Source organism: Mixophyes fleayi, chromosome 5 (assembly GCF_038048845.1).
Source record: "Mixophyes fleayi isolate aMixFle1 chromosome 5, aMixFle1.hap1, whole genome shotgun sequence".
NCBI classification, from domain to species: Eukaryota; Metazoa; Chordata; class Amphibia; order Anura; family Limnodynastidae; genus Mixophyes; species Mixophyes fleayi.
Genome location: NC_134406.1, coordinates 40,523,473 through 40,544,057, shown reverse-complemented (window position 1 = coordinate 40,544,057; position 20,585 = coordinate 40,523,473). Strand labels below are relative to the sequence as shown.

The 20,585-nt window shown below is 40.3% G+C and overlaps 1 protein-coding gene across 3 annotated transcripts in view; it reads left to right on the top strand.

The window, feature by feature from the left end:
* Positions 1–20,585, top strand: part of PFKP (phosphofructokinase, platelet) — an 80,806-nt gene that overhangs the window by 7,932 nt on the left and 52,289 nt on the right. For all 3 annotated transcript variants that reach the window (XM_075212073.1, XM_075212074.1, XM_075212075.1), the window contains exons 2-3: positions 2,478–2,551; positions 18,624–18,701. In XM_075212073.1, the coding sequence (XP_075068174.1) occupies positions 2,478–2,551; positions 18,624–18,701 (152 nt within the window). The remainder of the gene's footprint in view (positions 1–2,477; positions 2,552–18,623; positions 18,702–20,585) is intronic.

The following is a 20,585-nucleotide window of genomic DNA, read 5'->3' as shown; positions in this document are numbered from 1 at the left end:
GGGGAACCATGTGCGGCCCTCCAGCCTTCTAAACCACCACCGTTTTAGGATGTACTTGGTGGACATCATCATCATCATCATTTATTTATATAACTACACTAATTCCGCAGCGGTGTACAGATAACTCACATCATGGAGTTTACAGTCTAAATTCCCTAACACAGACAGACAGACAGACTATGGTCAATTTGTTAGCAGCCAATTAACCTATCAGTATGTTTTTGGAGTGTGGGAGGAAACTGGATCACCTGGAGGAAACCCATGCAAACACGGGGAGAACATACAAACTCCACACAGATAAGGCCATGGTTTTAATGCTACAACCAATTTTTTTTATTTCATATCCCAGTCTCTGTATTTGGTGGGTAATGCCAGACATCTGTAATCTCCTACACTACACTGTATTCAGATCTGTCAAGAAGAATTAAAAGCTGATTACAAAAAATATAGTCTGTTTTCTTTCGACACCTAAAGAATTGTGTGTTTTTAAGTCGTGGTAAACAAGTTGTCCTTTACTATAAGATATGGACGGGTCCAGTTCTCTTCTTTTGAATCAGGAAAACATAAGGCCCACTACAAATCCCATAATCTTATTACACAGGCATGTAACCTGCAGAAGTTGTCAGCATTACAACTACTTAGGATACAGTAGACTCATTGTATTTTTTTTTAAAACCTTTCCCTGAAACCTTTAAATTCTACTTTTAAATATACAAAAATGAAAGCTAGTATGCATTGGTTATATGTTTCTAATTAAATATATAAGTGTTTATAGTGGTATTAAAAGCATATCTCCTAAACATCGAAGCTCTTATGTGACTAGTGTAATTTATATTTATAACTTCCAGCCACATGTACTACAGAGCAGTCCTAGCTGAGCACCTTCAGTCTGTGCACAATGACTCACTGCTAAATTGCAAACTTTCATCCAACCTACAGCCCATAAAATTAGGTACAGAGTTTGGGCTGGCTTTCATCCAGCATATAAACACAATAAAATCTATACAGGCCTGCAACACTGAGTTACTGGAGAACAGAGGGTGTGATTTAGGCTGGTTACCCACTAGTGTTAGGAAAATGCCAGTGACTCTGCATGTCAAACATGATCGCATTTGACATGTGGTAATGTACGAAAAAAATCTTTTAAATAAAGTTTTTTGTCTATTTTTTTTACAATTTTTTTATGCTTTATTATTATTATTTTTAACGAATCTGGAAGTTCAGTGCGCATGCGTGAGCCAGCAAGCTGGTTCATACATGCACAAAGGAACCCTGCAGTGGCCTGGTGAGTGACAATAGTCCTCTCACCGCTGGCAGCCAGCATCACCAAGGAGCTGAGCATTGCTTTGCTGTCCTGGTGGCATTTTATTGTTAAATTGGGCTATAGAAGATTTTCTGGGATACAAAATCTTCAGTATCACCCAACATTGATAAATGGGGGTCTAGGGCAGAGGAATAGAGAGAGAATACTCTATCACACTGTTAGACTGACGGTCTGATCACCAACTCACAGAACAAGATGGCGGAGGTCTTCACCTATAGCAGCCGCCTTTCCCTTAGAGTTTGATATGCTCACCGGTACTCAGATGCCCCCAGGACTTAACTTCAGGTGTAGTGTGAGTTGGTAATACAGGCCCGTACCGGCAGGCCGGGCGGCTGGATAGAAGGCAACGGATAGTCAGATGGTAGCCGAGGTCGAGGGTCACAGGCAACCAGAGTAATCAATAAACACGCCAAAGGGTCAGGGTCACAGGCAAAGTAGCAAAGTCCAAAGTACAGGCCAAAGGGTCAGGGTCACAGGCAAACAGGCAGAATTCAAAGTCCAGGCAGGGGTCATACACAGAAAATCCAACAGAGTATCCACAGGATACAACAGACAGGAGCAGGTCAGCAAGACTGGGTCAGAAGCGCTATAACCGGCAGGAAGGCTAAGCCCTCCCTGCTTTAAATACTTAGAGCAACCAATAGGAACCTGTCCTCAACCCACATTCAGGTGCAGGCTAACAAATGGAGTGAACTACTTAATCAGCCAACAGGCTGTGAGTGACCCTGCACATGCACCCGGCTACCCAGCTTGCCGAAGCGCATAGAACTTGTCTTCGACGTCCGCCCGTTGCCCTGCAACTTCCGGAAGTGACGTCCCGGTCGTCATAGCGATGGTCGGGATGCCAGAGAGAGGGCCGGTGAGTCGCAGCGGTGCCCGCGGCCACTACGGCTCTCTAACACACACTTTACTTTTTATTATAACTGCAGTGAGCAATATCGAATAATGCAAGAATAGTTACACATTTTTTTAATAAGAGCCTTTTGCCAGTTCTTTGAAAAATGCATACAATGAACTGTACCTTGTATGTCACTTAAATGTACATTTGAAGTCTAACATGAAAATTGTGTCAGTAATCTAAACAAAGTAATTTAAAAAACAAAATTATATATTTAACTGGTATTATCATAACAGATTTTTCTATTTCTTCCAGGTATGAATGCAGCTGTTCGTGCTGTGGTTCGCATGGGAATCTATGTAGAAGCCAAAGTTTACTTCGTCCATGAGGTTGGTTTAATTGAGTCTACTCTGTTTGTTTTTTATATGATTATTTAAATGGAACTGAGTCATAAAATATTACTGTACAAAGTCCACTTCCTTTGAATGTGTGGTATTGTGAAATGCAGATTAATGTTCTAGGCAGCATTGTGTTTGTTCTTTGAAACTTTTCATGTTCATTCTTTGTAAGAATCCCAAATTTCAAGTGCCACCTCGGGCGACATGTCTCAGTGCAATTTACCGGTATTTGAGGTGTAAAAATCATCACTCATTTTTGCTTGCACCCAGGCCCGGCGCTCCCATTAGGCAACCTTAGGCAGTTGCCTAGGGCGCCGGGACCTGCAGGGCGCCGCTGACTAGATTTTCTAATCTAGTCAGCGGTTCAGCGGCACGAGAGATGCACAGCGGTCGGCATGATCACTGACTGACGTCAGTGATCATGTGATAGTCTGTCCGGCAGCGCCTCTGAGGTATCACACTGTCTGTCACTGACAGACAGTGTGAATAAAGTTCTTCCCCCCTCCTCTCCCCTCTCGGCATGCATCGCGAGCAGCAGCTAGAGAAAGAAAAGGTAAGTAAAATCTAATTTTTTTTTATTTAGTGTGTTCGGGGTTCGGCGGCGAAATTTTGCCTAGGGCGCCGAGAACCCTAGCACCGGCCCTGCTCGCACCTCTATGGGGGGAATTCAATTGGCTGCGTTACTGTTAAAAGTAACGCTGCCTGCGCATTATTACCGTTGTTACTGTAATAGTGCACGTAATTACCATTATTACGGTAGTTTTAACGCCGGCTTTATGCTCGCAGCTCAGAAGGTCGGGTTAATATTACCATAATAACGGCAATATCTTTAGTGCGGCGGTACTTCGGGTGGAATTGAATTCCCTCCTATGAGACACATCAAATGGAAGCACATCATACTGATTATTACCATAAGCATCAAACAGAGACACATAGGGGGATTCAGTTAGCCGTCAGGTGACGCGATGTGTCTCTGAAGCAGTCCGCTAAGACGTATTGCATCAGAGTTTTATCTAAAATCTCAGCTCATTATCCCTCACGTCCCATAAAGATGCAAGGGAAAATGAGCGGATGTTTCTGTACTGTATTAGCTGGCAATGTACGCATCTGGACATTGAGGCGACGTCCGGCGGCACCATGCGGCTAATTGAATTCCCCACATCCCTACGAATTGAATCAGCCCCAAAGGCATATGACCATAGTAGCAGTGGATGCAGCTACTATGGGAATACAGGTGGGGTAGTATCATCTACTGTTAAAGCATGGGGGTCTGACTCATCTAGGCATCTATCTGCCGATTTTTATGTATCGTACGCGCATGCCCAGAACCAGACCATACACCAGTAACTGCAGCAGTGTCCTCTCCGTCTTCATACGCAAAGGACACTTACTACAGCCTATGTTTTTGGAAGGGAACAGGGCAGAGAAGAGACGTTCACCCGCAGACTATTTACAGTAAGGGTGCGTCAAACTCATGCGCAAGAAGCCACGTCCAAATCAAGCTGTGGGCATCGCAAAGATACTTGTTTTTCTGCCATATCTCTTGCTCCAGATACAGCCCTGGTCTAAGTCCTGAGCAGTAGTGATGTCCCGTAAGCATTCTATAATATGTGTTTGCAGTCAGGAGCAAGTGTGAAAATATATTTCATGGAAAAAAATAAAATGAAAAAACAAACACTTTTTTGAACTGTTTTATCATTAATGTCTACATTATTAACAGGTGACATTAATTCAATATTGGGGTTTTTTCTGTGCGTTCGTTTGTGAATTTATATACCATATAGGTATTCGGTATATTCTGCAGTGTCTTGAATTCATTAGCGCACATATCTTGAGATCCGTTCCTTCTTGAATTCAGGAGTGCATAGTGCCAATTTCCGTGAGTTTTAAAAAAATCAGTATGCGTGCCTTGATAAATCAGGCCCTGTGTGTATACATGTTTTAACCCTTGGCAGAGGTACATGGGGGCCCTTATATAATGGCTTTGTGACGCCCACAAATGTCTGGTTACAACCATGATTATTCAGTATTTTATTCTCTAAACTGCTGAAGTTGCTCTCAGGTCATACGGAATACACTGTAAGGGATAAGATCTTGTACTTTGGAGTTGTCGTACTGTAAGTGATTCAGAGCTTCTGTATTGTGCGCTCTACTTGTCATTTATTAAACCTACTATTGGCATCAACACCACACAATATTTCATCTATTTCTCAGAATTATTTCTAATTGCTGACAATAAAATGGCTTTATGACATGGAAGGTTTGTTTTACCCTTGAAGTGTTTAAGCGCAGTGCAGGTTATTTCCCTGCCATTGTGGGAGTGTGTCTTTGCCACATTCAGTATCTGAGTCTTCCAACAGCACTACATCTCCCAGGATGCTCAGCAAACTGCTTCATTACTTAGCACATGATGCTTCTTGCTGGTTTGAAATGTTATCATGCGTTCCTTTATTTGGTTTGTGGGCACCGCCCAAAGCCTCAGTGCTTGCTCGTGTCTATGAACTGACTATGGGCAGCACGATGGATTACTGGTTAGCACTTCTGCCTCACACCACTGGGGTGATAAGTTCCCGACCATGGCCACCTGGGTGGAGTTTGTATGATCTCCCCATGTTTGCGTGGATTTCCTCTCACACTCCAAAAACATGCTAGTAGGTTAATTTGACCCTAGTGTGTCTGTGTGTATGTTAGGGAATTAAGACTTGAAACTCCATTGGAGCAGGAACTGACATAGTTTTCTTACTAATCTGAAGTGAAATTATGTTTCTTGAATTTGTCAGAATAGTTTTTGTGAAGTCAGAAAATCTGTTGTGTGTGTATTCGGTGACTCTGCACATCCCAGTGTTAGAAGATAGCAGTATCACCTGTAGCAGCTTCAAAGGCCCCTGCGGTGAGATATATCCTGACACAAATTAGTTTTTGGTCACCTGAATAGACTTTGTGGGGCCGGTCACAGCTTGACATCGTTGCAGACAAAGGCAGCATTTGAAGGCAGACTATACAGGTATATAGAAATATGAACTTCAAAAAAGGAAAATGTTTTCATATTTTGGGAAATCTGTGTGCTACTCCATACTGAGGGGCAGAAATCACACCAGAGATGTGAATGACAGGTACTGTCGGTATCAGGGAACAGTTATAATCACATGTCTCTGGGTAAGGTATGCCACATTGTCATAATTCCATCATGGTTGGTATTTAAATGTGTGGGAGATTATGACCGGCTTATTGAAGGGGGAGTTATGTATCTGGGATGTAGAGTTACCAAAGTTCAAAACTTTTGGAATATTTGTGAGCAAACTATAGTGACACAGAGGGGACATCCCTGGCCCCCTATTAGCATCAACACTACCCCTGTGAAGGCCATGCCATTTCATTTTGCTTAAAAAACCTGTGTTGGGAAGGGGCAGTCTTTTGGGAAAATCAATCCACATTGATAAGCTGTCCATCTTCCAAGTCAATTTTCCATGGCACAGATTACACAATTCATGTAAATTATACTCTGATTGTAATCCCTTTTATTTTAAACTGTTTTGCTTGTGTATGTAATGTCAGTTGTTTATTGTTTGTTATATCAGAATGCCCTGTACCTTTGTATATCTATAAATGTAATAAGTGGCGTCCTTGATACTCTAACAAATCTATTAGCCTGTTAAGAAGAATATAGCTTGACCAAGTTAACCCTTTGAATGCCAGTGTGTGATTTGATAATGCATTTGACTAAGAAGCCTAGTGTGTGCCTACATTTACATTTGTTTAACAGTCTGAAGGTGTGACGAGTTAATCCTTTGATTGCTGGTGTGGGCTTTGCTAACCTGTGGGTAGCCAGAAGCTTTGTGTGCCAGTGTGGGACAGTATATTGGGGTCCTATTGCCTGTATTTAATAGGTGGTGGCAAACCTGAAGAGTGTGGGGGGTGTGAGAGTGCTGTTGTGGGGCGAATCAGCAGGTCTATAACCTGTGTGATAGGTAGAGAGAGACTTGAGTGCTGGAATCGTGTGTAACCTCATACAGTAAACACCCAAAGTCACAGAAGCTGGGAGAGTGTTCATGAAATTAGCATTTAAAAACAACAACTCTTAAGCATGTTTGCGATGAATGGCAATTAATTTGATGCATGATCCAGTTTTGGCAAAATAATTTCTGCTAAACCAAGGCATTAAAACTAGCGGTAAAGAGACATCAATAATATGGCGAGGAAGATAAAGATTCAATAGAGTTCTTTTAGAACAGAAAACCATATTTTAATCAACATGACCTTAGTACTGATTTTATATTTCCTACCTGACTTTTAGTTTTATATTAAACAACTGGGGGAAGAAAGCAAGAAAAGTTTTATGTTTCATTGGAGGATCAGTTGTTTTATCATTACACGTTTTGCACAAATTGTTACCTAAACTTACATGAGTAACTTTACATACATGTGCATAGTCCAATCTTTGTTTGATAGTCGTGCGCATGCAAGGTTCTAAGTGACAAGTGCTTTGTTTGAAAGATCAGGCAAGTACAATAGCTACATTTGGTTTTTGGCAAAGCACACTTCCTAGGAAGAAAATGTGATGTTTATTTTATATGTATTTAAACAGTTGTGAAAGTTTACTTCTTAAATAGCTTGTGTTCTGTTTGGCATGGAAGGCATGACGTATAAAAACATAGAACAAATTTAATAAATAACTTTTTTTAAAATTACATCTGTGAAGGTTCATCACATAGAGATGCTCTGTTAAAAAAAAATTATAATAGATTTCTATCTGCATGGAGCTGTAAAGTGTCAAACTTGTACAGTATTACAGGTGGCAGATAACATTGTTTAATTTGTCTTATGATCTTATCATTCTTATCGATAATGTTAGATCTTTTATACTTCATATTATCAGGGCCATCTTAACAACATTATGGGCCCCCGGGCAAAGCAGTGCACGGGGGCCCCTAGATATAGATATAGATATAGATATAGATATATAGATGTATACAGATACAGATATAGATATATAAAGATAGATAGATAGATGTACTTGCTCAGTGACCCTTGTAGGTTTTTTTGCAGATTTTTTTTCTTTTGCAGGATTATTTATTCTCATTAAGAGCCGTGCCTATGGGGCCCCCTTGCCTGTGGGGCCCCCGGGCAGTTGCCCATCGTGCTCAATGGAAAAGATGGCCCTGCATATTATGTTTGCAGGGAATAGTGTTCCTTTGTAGCAGTAGTATATTAACTGTTTGCAAATGCAGGGCCCAAGTTGTCACACTCACCTTGTTACAGACATGTGTTGATAGTCATGTTTCTGTTTTTCTTTAACTGAGCAATTTATTTTCAGAATGGTATATTTGGGTAAATCATACTTGCCAACTTATGGCAGTTGGCGTCCGGGAGCTGCAGGGGGGATTTGGGCGTGTTGGGGGCAGGACTCAGAAAATTGTGCAATTTTGGCCCCCGCCCCCATAATGTAATGATGCGTCATTTTACTTTGGGGACAGGGTTAAATGTCGCGATTCTCAGGGAATCACAGCATTTTGGATCTAATTCTTCACTAGGAAGTGGGCAGATGCAGGCGGCTGCCATACTCTCCTGAGAGTCCGGGAGACCCATCCGGAATCCGAGAGTCTCCCGGACATTCCAGGAGAGTTGGCAAGTATGGGGTAAATATGCATTATTAAATGTGCTCCAGGGCTCCATTTTTCCAGTTTGTTTATGACACATTACAAATGGCACTAATCCTCTAGCTCAGGGCACATTGGCTAGCAGATTCGGAACTGCCAATTCTCTGCGTTTTGCCATAATTTTTTAAAATGGCAATTTATTTAAAAACATAGCCCATTGGGTTTTGTCTTTACTAAAATTGCTGTTTAAAATAAATGGTGGGAAAGTGCTGAGAATCGTAACTGCCGCTTAGTAAATATACCCCTTGGTCTTTTTGGTGAAGCTCCGTCTACTTCAGTGCCACCTCTGCCTCTTTTGAGGTCTGCTAATCGGGACTGTACCATCAAAATCGGGACAGTTGGAAAGTATTTATTTCTGCTGTTAAGGAAACCCTACTGATAGGATTAAAGTCACCAATTGTTCAGTTTCTTACCCTAATTAGACAAAAATTGCATTTATTAAACAGGGCAATTTTCCATCCATGTAGTGTGAAAATGTCAGAATGACTGTACCAATAATCTTTCAATTAGTATTTTTTTTGTTTTTGTTTGAACGCACCAATATGGCCTGGATAATGTTACATCACACTGCTGACCTGACTGATTCTGGTGTTCTATGTAGAAATGTTTCTTTGAACTGTTCTCATGACATTTAGAAATAGCCTACAGTAATAAATATATTAGTGTCAAATGACCACCTGCATTTGTTATAATGTTGTAACTTGCTGACTTTTCATATTTTTACATCCGGGAGATCCCGGACGAGGGGGTGTGGCTGGAGGGTGGAAGGGAGCATGGCGATGGAGTGATTTGGCCCTGGCGACGAAATTAGCATTTTGTTGCAGGGCAAAAATAACGCGATTCCCCACAAATCTCGTTACTGAGGTTCACATCCTGCCCTGTTCACTAAGAAGTGAGCAGGATGCGGGAAAATTGCCTGTTTCCCGGGAGTGCGGGAGACCTACCTGGAATTCAGGATTCCCACGGACATTCTGGGAGAGTAGGCAAGTGTGGTGTAATTGCTGTTTTTGGTGAAATGATTATTTGTCTGGCCTGCCTTTCTGTCTCTAAGGAAGCTAAATTTAGCATCTACTAGCATGACAAGTAATATTCTTTAAGCAGCCTCAGCTATTTACATAATATAATCAAAAGTCTTGGGTCTTAAAGTATAGAGGACAACCTTATCAATTTTATGTTACTAGAGAGTTTTCAACTGTTAAAAAAAGTCTCACAAAAGGAAGTGGTGCACAGCATCAATTCCAGAAAATGTAGACAAGTACAAATACAATGTTATAACTGAGGGTATTAAGGAGAGCATTAAAAAAGTACTGTTTAATGTAATAATCCTAGCATTAACCATTCCTTGGCTAAGCAAAAGGTGCACATATATTAAAATACACTTTTATTATTTTGTTTCCAAAACTATGTAACATTTTTAGGGATATGTAGGTTGTTTTTTCTGCATTCGTTCCACTGTTCCTTAAAAAATTATTGTTCTCTTTCTGGGATTTTCGTGCCCCTTCACCAATATCTTACACACCGAAAATATACAACTGCTGCAGATTTATAACCCACTCTTTCTGCTCCATAAAAACCTGTCAGCAAGTTTAATATGATTCTGTACTTTCCAACATGGCCCCTTTCACTTGGTACACAATGCCCCTTTTAATTTCAGTTATTTGTGCTGAATTAATTGATGTGGAAAAACAGCCTTAATATGAATTAATTAGTTCAGCACAGATTACTATCACTGAAAATGAATTGGAGAGAACGGGAACAGAGCATTGTGAAATGGGTGATGTTGGGAACTCTCTTACTCCTGTGTTTTCTAAAATACTTTACTAAATGTGACAGATGCTAATCATTCAACTTTCAAAGATGAAGGATTAATCAGTAATAGTTTTGCAAAGTCATCCTTTGTCATGTCTTCACAAGTAATAGATTGCATAACATTACTTAGGTAGATAATCCATATTTAGTCCTAGTATAGTGCATTTAGCCTTTAAAGTTCTTTAGAGATATTCTCTAAAAAGAAAATCTTTGGCAAGTTTTTTACTCCACCAAATTGGCCCCAGAACTTTAGCCTAGAGGAGGAGAGAAGTTTGACCTTGCTGTTTTCTAGACTTACATCTAAACACAACGAAATGCCTAAGTGGAAATGGATAAAATGGGGTGAGGTGAGGGACAGTAAGAACACACAGCTGATATAAACAAAAATGTCAAAGCGGATTAAATCAGACGACCATGCAAGAATAAAATGGGGCATTTAAAATTAGAAATTTGTGCTTTGACGTTAGCAGTGAAGAATGATTTCCTAATCATCTTTAAATGACATCTTCTGCATCTTATTTTGTATTATATTTATTTAGTATTGGTATATTGTTCCCCGTTTTGTATGTAGTAATGTTTTCTATACTAGTTATGCTCTCATTGATCTTATTTTTTTTTTTTTTTTACGTAAGACATTATTGTACAATCATTTAAAATGCACTTAGTGAATGCAGCCAACTCAAGAAAGAGGATTATAAATTCACTAGGAACCGGTGATATCAAACAGCGAATTGATACGTTGCTTTCTCAGTGATGTCACTGGTCCCTAGGGAATTGATAGGCTGATTCGTCAGTTATAGCAACGCTTCTCATAAAATTGATAGGCTGCATTCTCAGTGATGTCACTGGTTCCTAGGGAATTGATAGGCTGGTTCGTCAGTTATATCAATGCTTCTTATAAAATTGATAGGCTGCATTCTCAGTGATGTCACTGGTTCCTAGGGAATTGATAGGCTGGTTCGTCAGTTATATCAATGCTTCTCATAAAATTGATACACTGCATTCTCAGTGATGTCACTGGTTCCTAGGGAATTGATAGGCTGGTTCGTCAGTTATAGCAACGCTTCTCATAAAATTGATAGGCTGCATTCTCAGTGATGTCACTGGTTCCTAGGGAATTGATAGGCTGCATTATCATATATACTAGAGATTACAGAGAGTGTCAATTGAAAGTACCTGGGCCTCCCTCAGAGGTGCCTCAGTGGCAGAAATGATGGGGTATTTTGCCAGCACCATCAGAGTCGGATTGTGGTTGGGGGGAAAGTGACTGCTCAGACCAACAGCCTGGTTTAGGGTTCCGAGAAGCGGTTGTACTGGGCTCAAAGTTTCTATTCGCTGCCCTGTATATATTGGTTAATCCCAGGAAATGGCTGCATTCCATGTGTGTTTGAGTCACCAATTGTTCAGTTTCTTACCCTAATTAGACAAAAATTGCATTTATTAAACAGGGCAATTTTCCATCCATGTAGTGTGAAAATGTCAGAATGACTGTACCAATAATCTTTCAATTAGTATTTTTTTTGTTTTTGTTTGAACGCACCAATATGGCCTGGATAATGTTACATCACACTGCTGACCTGACTGATTCTGGTGTTCTATGTAGAAATGTTTCTTTGAACTGTTCTCATGACATTTAGAAATAGCCTACAGTAATAAATATATTAGTGTCAAATGACCACCTGCATTTGTTATAATGTTGTAACTTGCTGACTTTTCATATTTTTACATCCGGGAGATCCCGGACGAGGGGGTGTGGCTGGAGGGTGGAAGGGAGCATGGCGATGGAGTGATTTGGCCCTGGCGACGAAATTAGCATTTTGTTGCAGGGCAAAAATAACGCGATTCCCCACAAATCTCGTCACTGAGGCTCACATCCTGCCCTGTTCACTAAGAAGTGAGCAGGATGCGGGAAAATTGCCTGTTTCCCGGGAGTGCGGGAGACCTACCTGGAATTCAGGATTTCCACGGACATTCTGGGAGAGTAGGCAAGTGTGGTGTAATTGCTGTTTTTGGTGAAATGATTATTTGTCTGGCCTGCCTTTCTGTCTCTAAGGAAGCTAAATATAGCATCTAGTAGCATGACAAGTAATATTCTTTAAGCAGCCTCAGCTATTTACATAATATAATCAAAAGTCTTGGGTCTTAAAGTATAGAGGACAACCTTATCAATTTTATGTTACTAGAGAGTTTTCAACTGTTAAAAAAAGTCTCACAAAAGGAAGTGGTGCACAGCATCAATTCCAGAAAATGTAGACAAGTACAAATACAATGTTATAACTGAGGGTATTAAGGAGAGCATTAAAAAAGTACTGTTTAATGTAATAATCCTAGCATTAACCATTCCTTGGCTAAGCAAAAGGTGCACATATATTAAAATACACTTTTATTATTTTGTTTCCAAAACTATGTAACATTTTTGGGATATGTAGGTTGTTTTTTCTGCATTCGTTCCACTGTTCCTTAAAAAATTATTGTTCTCTTTCTGGGATTTTCGTGCCCCCTCACCAATATCTTACACACCGAAAATATACAACTGCTGCAGATTTATAACCCACTCTTTCTGCACCATAAAAACCTGTCAGCAAGTTTAATATGATTCTGTACTTTCCAACATGGCCCCTTTCACTTGGTACACAATGCCCCTTTTAATTTCAGTTATTTGTGCTGAATTAATTGATGTGGAAAAACAGCCTTAATATGAATTAATTAGTTCAGCACAGATTACTATCACTGAAAATGAATTGGAGAGAACGGGAACAGAGCATTGTGAAATGGGTGATGTTGGGAACTCTCTTACTCCTGTGTTTTCTAAAGTACTTTACTAAATGTGACAGATGCTAATCATTCAACTTTCAAAGATGAAGGATTAATCAGTAATAGTTTTGCAAAGTCATCCTTTGTCATGTCTTCACAAGTAATAGATTGCATAACATTACTTAGGTAGATAATCCACATTTAGTCCTAGTATAGTGCATTTAGCCTTTAAAGTTCTTTAGAGATATTCTCTAAAAAGAAAATCTTTGGCAAGTTTTTTACTCCACCAAATTGGCCCCAGAACTTTAGCCTAGAGGAGGAGAGAAGTTTGACCTTGCTGTTTTCTAGACTTACATCTAAACACAACAAAATGCCTAAGTGGAAATGGATAAAATGGGGTGAGGTGAGGGACAGTAAGAACACACAGCTGATATAAACAAAAATGTCAAAGCGGATTAAATCAGACGACCATGCAAGAATAAAATGTGGCATTAAAAATTAGAAATTTGTGCTTTGACGTTAGCAGTGAAGAATGATTTCCTAATCATCTTTAAATGACATCTTCTGCATCTTATTTTGTATTATATTTATTTAGTATTGGTATATTGTTCCCCGTATTGTATGTAGTAATGTTTTCTATACTAGTTATGCTCTCATTGATCTTATTTATTTTATTTTTTTTACGTAAGACATTATTGTACAATCATTTAAAATGCACTTGGTGAATGCAGCCATCTCAAGAAAGAGGATTATAAATTCACTAGGAACCGGTGATATCAAACAGCGAATTGATACGTTGCTTTCTCAGTGATGTCACTGGTCCCTAGGGAATTGATAGGCTGATTCCTCAGTTATAGCAACGCTTCTCATAAAATTGATAGGCTGCATTCTCAGTGATGTCACTGGTTCCTAGGGAATTGATAGGCTGCATTATCACATATACTAAAGATTACCGAGAGTGTCAATTGAAAGTACCTGGGCCTCCCTCAGGGGTGCCTCAGTGGCAGAAATGATGGGGTATTTTCCCGGCATCATCAGAGTCGGATTGTGGATGGGGGGAAAGTGACTGCTCAGACCAACAGCCTGGTGGAGGGGTCCGAGAAGCGGTTGTACTGGGCTCAAAGTTTCTATTCGCTGCCCTGTATATATTGGTTAATCCCAGGAAATGGCTGCCTTCCATATGTGTTTGAGTCTGAGGGGAAGATGAAAGTAGAAATAAACGTGTGGCTTTCCATGTTCCTAATAGTGGCAACTAGTTCATTTATTGACTATAATTTACTGCTCAGGGTTTCTTGAGTCACATTGAAACTGCTCTTATTTCTGTCAGTTAAGCCCCTATACAGTAACTGAACTTGAAGTAAGGGAGTGGCTATAGTTCAGTGAAACACTAGAGCCTGCCCTTAGCACATAACACAGAGGCAGCACTGAACCCCAGACAAAATGTATACAACACTCTGGTCTGCCAGACACCGAGGAAACAATGATCTGACTAAGATTATGCCCGTTAGTACCCCCAGAGTCACTTCCCTATCATGCAGAGTCTTGTGACAGAATAAAACCACATTATGCCGCCTCTTTTCTTCTAATAATAGTGATAGTCCTTGTGAAATGTCGCCACTACTCCCATTCCATTTTGAATGCTTGTCCTGCTGACATGTCACTGATGACTGATAAACTAATGCTCCACTGAAGAAGCAGCTTATGCTGATATTATGTGTTATGCTCTTGTCCTCTTTGTTTTACAGAACAGAGTTTTAGTATTTTAAAACAGATTTTAGTAATTACATGTTAAAACAGAACTTTTCTTTGGAGGACACATTCCAAGAAAACTCAGATAAGCTTTGCCTCTACTGCACAAACAGTTGCATAAACCTCTGATATTCAGCTTAGCATAGTGCTGACTCATAACTTGTTGTAAATAGCAATAGAAAGGGGTTTTCATTTCCTAGAAAGAGCTTAAAAATAATCCCATGGTTTATATTAAATAAACAATTAACTTAATGGCAAGGTGATGCATTTATTCAAACTCACTCATAGGTTTGGTGTCTTTGTAAGGGTTGAGTACGCATGCGCAACTGTGTAATGCTATAGGTCTATTGTGATGACGCGTGTATACTTTTGCACTTGGTCAGCACGGTGGCTTAGTGGTTAGCACTTCTTTAAATACAACTGGAAAAAGTGTGATTTAATTTATTTCAATTTCCATGGTGTAATGTGACAAAATGATTTTGACATGATATGATTATTTTCTACTGCACAGTATATAGAAAACATCTCTTTGCATTGGGGCAGAACGGTGGCTAAGTGGTTAGCACTTCTGCCTCACAGCACTGGGGTCATGAGTTCGATTCCCGACCATGGCCTCATTTGTGTGGAGTTTGTATGTTCTCCCCATGTTTGCGTTTCCAGGTGCTCCGGTTTCCTCCCAGAATCCAAAAACATACTGGTAGGTTAATTGGCTGCTATTCAATTGACCATAGTCTTTCTTTCTGTGTGTATTAGGGAATTTAGACTGTAAGCTCCAATGGGGCAGGGACTGATGTGAATGAGTTCTCTGTACAGCGCTGCGGAATTAGATAAATGGTAATAATAATATTACAACCAGGGCCGGTGTTGGTGTTTCCAGCGCCCCACCCTGCCGGCAATTTGCACAGTGAAGCTCCATTGGGTCTTTACTGAGCTTACTGCATTCCATCGGCCCTGATTACAACACAGTGTGATTGTTAACTTGCATACAAAAATAGTTTAGGTTTTTTATAGAATTTACATTTCCCATTGGGTACAGTCTAAATTCCCCAACACTCACACACACAGACAGACAGACACACAGACTAGGGTCAATTTGTTAGCAGCCAATTACCCTACCAGTATGTTTTTTTGGAGTGTGGGAGGAAACCGGAGCACCCGAAGGAAACCCATGCTAATACGGGGAGAACATACAAACTCCATACAGGTAAGGCCATGGTCGAGATTTGAACTCATGACCCCAGTGCTGTAAGGCAGAAGTGCTAACCACTAAGCCACCATGCTGCCCCAATACACACAAATCTTGCCAGGATCGGATACTGACACTGTCATACAATGTAGGTCAGTGATGGGCAACCCTGGAAGGTTGGAGGGCCGCTATTGCGGCCTCCCACAAAGAGAAAGGTCCGCACTGAGGAAGGAGGCAGAGCACACTGCACTCCCTCCTCCTCTGTTATGCAGCCTAACCTACCTGCGTCACGTGAGGTCACATGAAGCAGAAGTTGTCTGCCTACGGTCTGCATTAGTCTCTACTAAAGCAGGAATAAGATCGGGATCAGCTGACTAGGGGACCACAGGTGCAGACATGGGGGGCCGCTGGTGGCCCGCAGGCCGACTCAGGGGCGGATCTAGAAAATCATTTTACCGGGGGCAATTTTAGGGGGGGGGCGATTTAGCTAAGGCTGCCTGCGGCTGCACACTATGTGAAGGTCCGTTCGGCAGAGACAGGCAGGGAATGAGTGTGCTGCCTGGCCACTTTGATTGTTTTTAAAACACAATCAGATCACCCGGGCAGTACACTCTCCCTGTCTCTTCTGAACGGACCTGCACATAGTGTGCAGCCGTAGGCAGCAAGTCCCTGCTAGGGGGGCGAATGCCCCGATCACCTCCCCCTGGATCCGCCACTGGGCCGACCGTTGCCCACCATTGGTGTAGTTCATCAGATCCATAACATACAGTATGTGTTTTACAGACCATGCACTTTTCAAAGCTGAACCTTTTGAAGCCTTTTATAGGCATTATTCCCTTTAATAAATCCATCAGGTCACAAATAAGGTTTGAAATGTGATGCTTTATTTACGTCTCATCAACAACAGCCGTTATTCTTAATGACGATATTGTGCAAATAATTTCCTGCATCGAACAGCCAAGTTAGTGTTTCCATTCTGGAAACTTACCAAGGAAATGTTATAGCATGATGAAAACCAGTGCTACAGGTTCTAACACATACTAACGTAAAATACCACAGTGAGACTGAGTGGTAATTGTAGACTATAACCTCGTCTCTATTATGTAAACAGTTCCTGCTTCAGCACGAAGAACCAAACAGAATAAATGTGTGAAGGTTTATTTAAGTCAGAAAAAAAGAACTTAGTGAATTTATAAGCTTTGTATACAGAGATATAATTGTTGCAGATTGGCCTCAAACACTGCTGAGAATTTAAACCATACAGGATGTCACTTTCTTTAAATGTAAAGATGTCTATCTCATTGTATTCAGCAAATGCAACACATTTTCAGAATATCTTTGTCTAGTTTGAAATTGCCATATTTGGAATTGGTCTTGCTCACAGCCATTGGCTGATGCAAATTAGATTAGTCAGTGATTACTGATTGGGTGCTGTCACACATCGTAGTTTCACGCAGCCATTCAAGAGCAAGAAGAAAGCTGATACCAGATGGAAACAAAGTGAATTAAATTGTTTCCAGGATCATGCAAATAGTTCAGAAAGTAATGACTGTGCACTATTCACATTTTTAGATCTGCTGCCCCGCTGATCATGTAAAGGCATTGACTGCGCAGTCTATGTACAATTCAATTAAAGTGGATATGTCACTTACACTTAGTGAAAAAAGCATTAGGATATAATCTGTCAGTTTACTAGGGACTAATCAGATCACTGAGACATGAGGAAAAAATGAGAATCACTGTAGTGAATTGATAGGTTGAATATTGGTTTAGATCTCAAAATGACCATTGTGTGTAGGTGATTGTTTCCTATAAATATTATAACGTAAAAATTTGCAGTTCACAATTATTAAAAAAAGTGCCGCCAATATATTAATATCAGACATATATATCTTGGAGTGTCTGTGACGTGGTGTTGTTAAACCTCCTCAAGTAGAATCTATAAAAGATGTAACAATATCTATGTACATGTATATTGATTGTATTTACAATTGAATGTTTCTCTTTCTTTATGAAACAAACAGTATTGTATGATGGATGTCTGAACATCTTCAATAAAAATGTTTTGAAAAAAAAAAAAAAAAAGTGCCGCCTAGGTGCACAGGTGAGCACAGCTTGTGGGTGAGATTCTGTCTTGTATTGTAAGAGTATTTAAATGAGATAAATAGTTGGAGAGTTTGCATTCTTATGGGTGTTCCTAGTTTGTTGAAGGGCAATTTGCCTTTTCCACTCTGCCAAAAGCTTGAATTTTTAGAACTGGGCAAGCGAAATGACAATTCAAGTCAATTATTGAAAAAGTTTATTGATACAATAATAATAATGTACATCAGAACCTATAGACAAGAAGGTAACATTGACTGATGCTTTCCCCCCAAAAGAGAGCTCCCCATCCCTCCCCTCAAATGAGGGATATTTAGGATCTTTAAACACGGGATTATTTAAAGATGTCGGGCCTGAGTCATTAAGAAGAGCAAGCAAAAAAAGGAGTAAATTTAATCCTGGACAAACCATGTTACAATGCATGGGGTGCAAATTAGTTTATTATTTTCCACATAAAGAAAATACTGGCTTTTTGTGTCATGTAGGATCACACATACTTGATAGCTTTATGTTTACACTGACATTTAAAGTTGATCTTGGACATGTCCTACCCCAACTATAAATCTGTCCCCACATTTTAAATTTACTTCCCCCTCCAATGCAACATGGTTTTGCAAAGGTTGAAAGTTACTAATGTTTTTGCTTTTCTCTCCTTAATGACTCAGGCCCATCATCTTCAACCATAGCAGCCTATCTCAATTCTTGGGAACATAATAATTACATATAACTACATTGGTAAACAAAGATTTTGATAGCTATCAGTGGCCTCATACATTTCACACACTAATAATGTCTTCTACTATTTAAGGGTTACCAAGGAATGGTTGATGGCGGAGATAATATTGTTGAAGTATCGTGGGAAAGTGTGTCCAGCATTTTGCAAGTGGTAAGTACTTGAAAAAACTGACATTTATTAGTAATATTTTGATCTATGTCTAACCTGGTGTCACATATTGGGTTTGTTCATCATTTCGCCTTCTTAGACTAATGACTTAATATAAGGTGTAATGGAGTAGTTGTCCTTCCACAATAGCATAAAACACATTTAGAGTTGGACATAAGGCCATTTGCATAACATAAAAATGCTTTTGTGGCCCTGAACATCCACCAAAGCTTGCGCCTGTAGTTAGAGGTACACGTGCGCCTGTAGTTAGAGGTACACGTGCGCCTGTAGTTAGAGGTACACGTGCGCCTGTAGTTACAGGTACTCGTGCGCCTGTAGTTAGAGGTACACGTGCGCCTGTAGTTAGAGGTACACGTATCTGGCACTTGGGCCCCTTGTGATAGGGGGTTTGTGGCATTCACATGCAAGCTGGTTACAGTAAGGACATGCACACGCAAACCAAACAACTTAGAGATGTGTCCTATTTAGAGCTGAAGGTGTCTTAAAATACTTGAACAATAAGCCTGGTGCAAGTTGCGTATTGATAATGATAATTTGCATATAATGTTCTGTTCAAAATAAATAATAATAAATAATGTATGCTGCCCCTAAACTGCATAACCAGCACCACCTCTAGGCACCACCTCTAGGCACCACCTCTAGGCAGCTTGGGCTGATTCCCACTACAACAGGTGGACAGTGAGCATGACGTCCTCCTGCTACAGTGGAAAATCAGGCTGGAAAATCAGGCTGTGCTGGTCACACCATGAGAGGGAAACTCGGAGTGTGGTGACCACCTGTCATAATATAACAGCTTATGGGGGGGTATGCAGTCAGCTATGTGCCCCCCCACAAACTAAAAGCCCCATCCTCAACAACGAAAGGGCTCTTCCCAGCAGCCCCAGGGCAATGGTAGAAAATGTGACAACATTGCCACCCCAGTGGTCCCAGTATGAATGCATTGGGGTCACCCAGACCCCTTTCCTGTTGTAGCAATATATCATCAACTTGTAAGTGAAAAGCACACATTTAAAAAAAAATACATTTCAGTTAAATAAAAGACTCCCTGATGCTCCTCATTTTCCGCTTTCCTGGATAATCCAGTGGGAATAAAATAAAAAAAACTGTAATACACAACAACAGCTGCTCACTAAGGGCCCGGCGCTATTCTGCAGGATCAATTTCCGCTAGGGCGATAAGATATGCCTGATTAAAATATAGGGAGATACGCAAGTTTTCGTGTACATTCCTGGATCATCTTTAAGTGCCACCCTCTGTATTAATATAATCTTACATTTCTATCTCCAAATCTATACTCTATCTCAGTTTTGCATTTGTCCCACATTGGTTCCTGAGGAGTTTTTTTTACTTTCTTCTCTGCTGACTACTGTAAATTATCTCCCACATAACAAGTTCAAACCCATGTATTAATTATTAGGATTGCTCAGACTGCAATCAGTTGACCTTAAAATCTCTTAATTGTGGTATGTGTGGAATCTGTATCTTTATATAACATAGTAGTTATTTAGATTAAAGATCCTATAAGCTGTAACATTTTCAGGTTATCTGTCAGAGGCATAGCCTAACAAGGGGAGTTAGCAGTGATGTGGCTACTGCCGGAGCCCATGTGGCTTCTATGTGGCCCATTAATAATGGGGCCCAGTGATACTGGTCCATCCACTCCAGAGCATGTGCGGGGGCTAAGTGCTTCACTGCGCATTACTGACCCCTGTTCAGATGAGTAGAGCAGGGGCCTCTAGAGTGGATGGACTCATATAATTGCCCGCCCAGCCCTGTACTATGGGGCAGAATAACTGCACAATACTAAATTAATGTTTAAAAACAGTAATATAAAAATATCTATAATAGTCAAATTATAGAAATCTA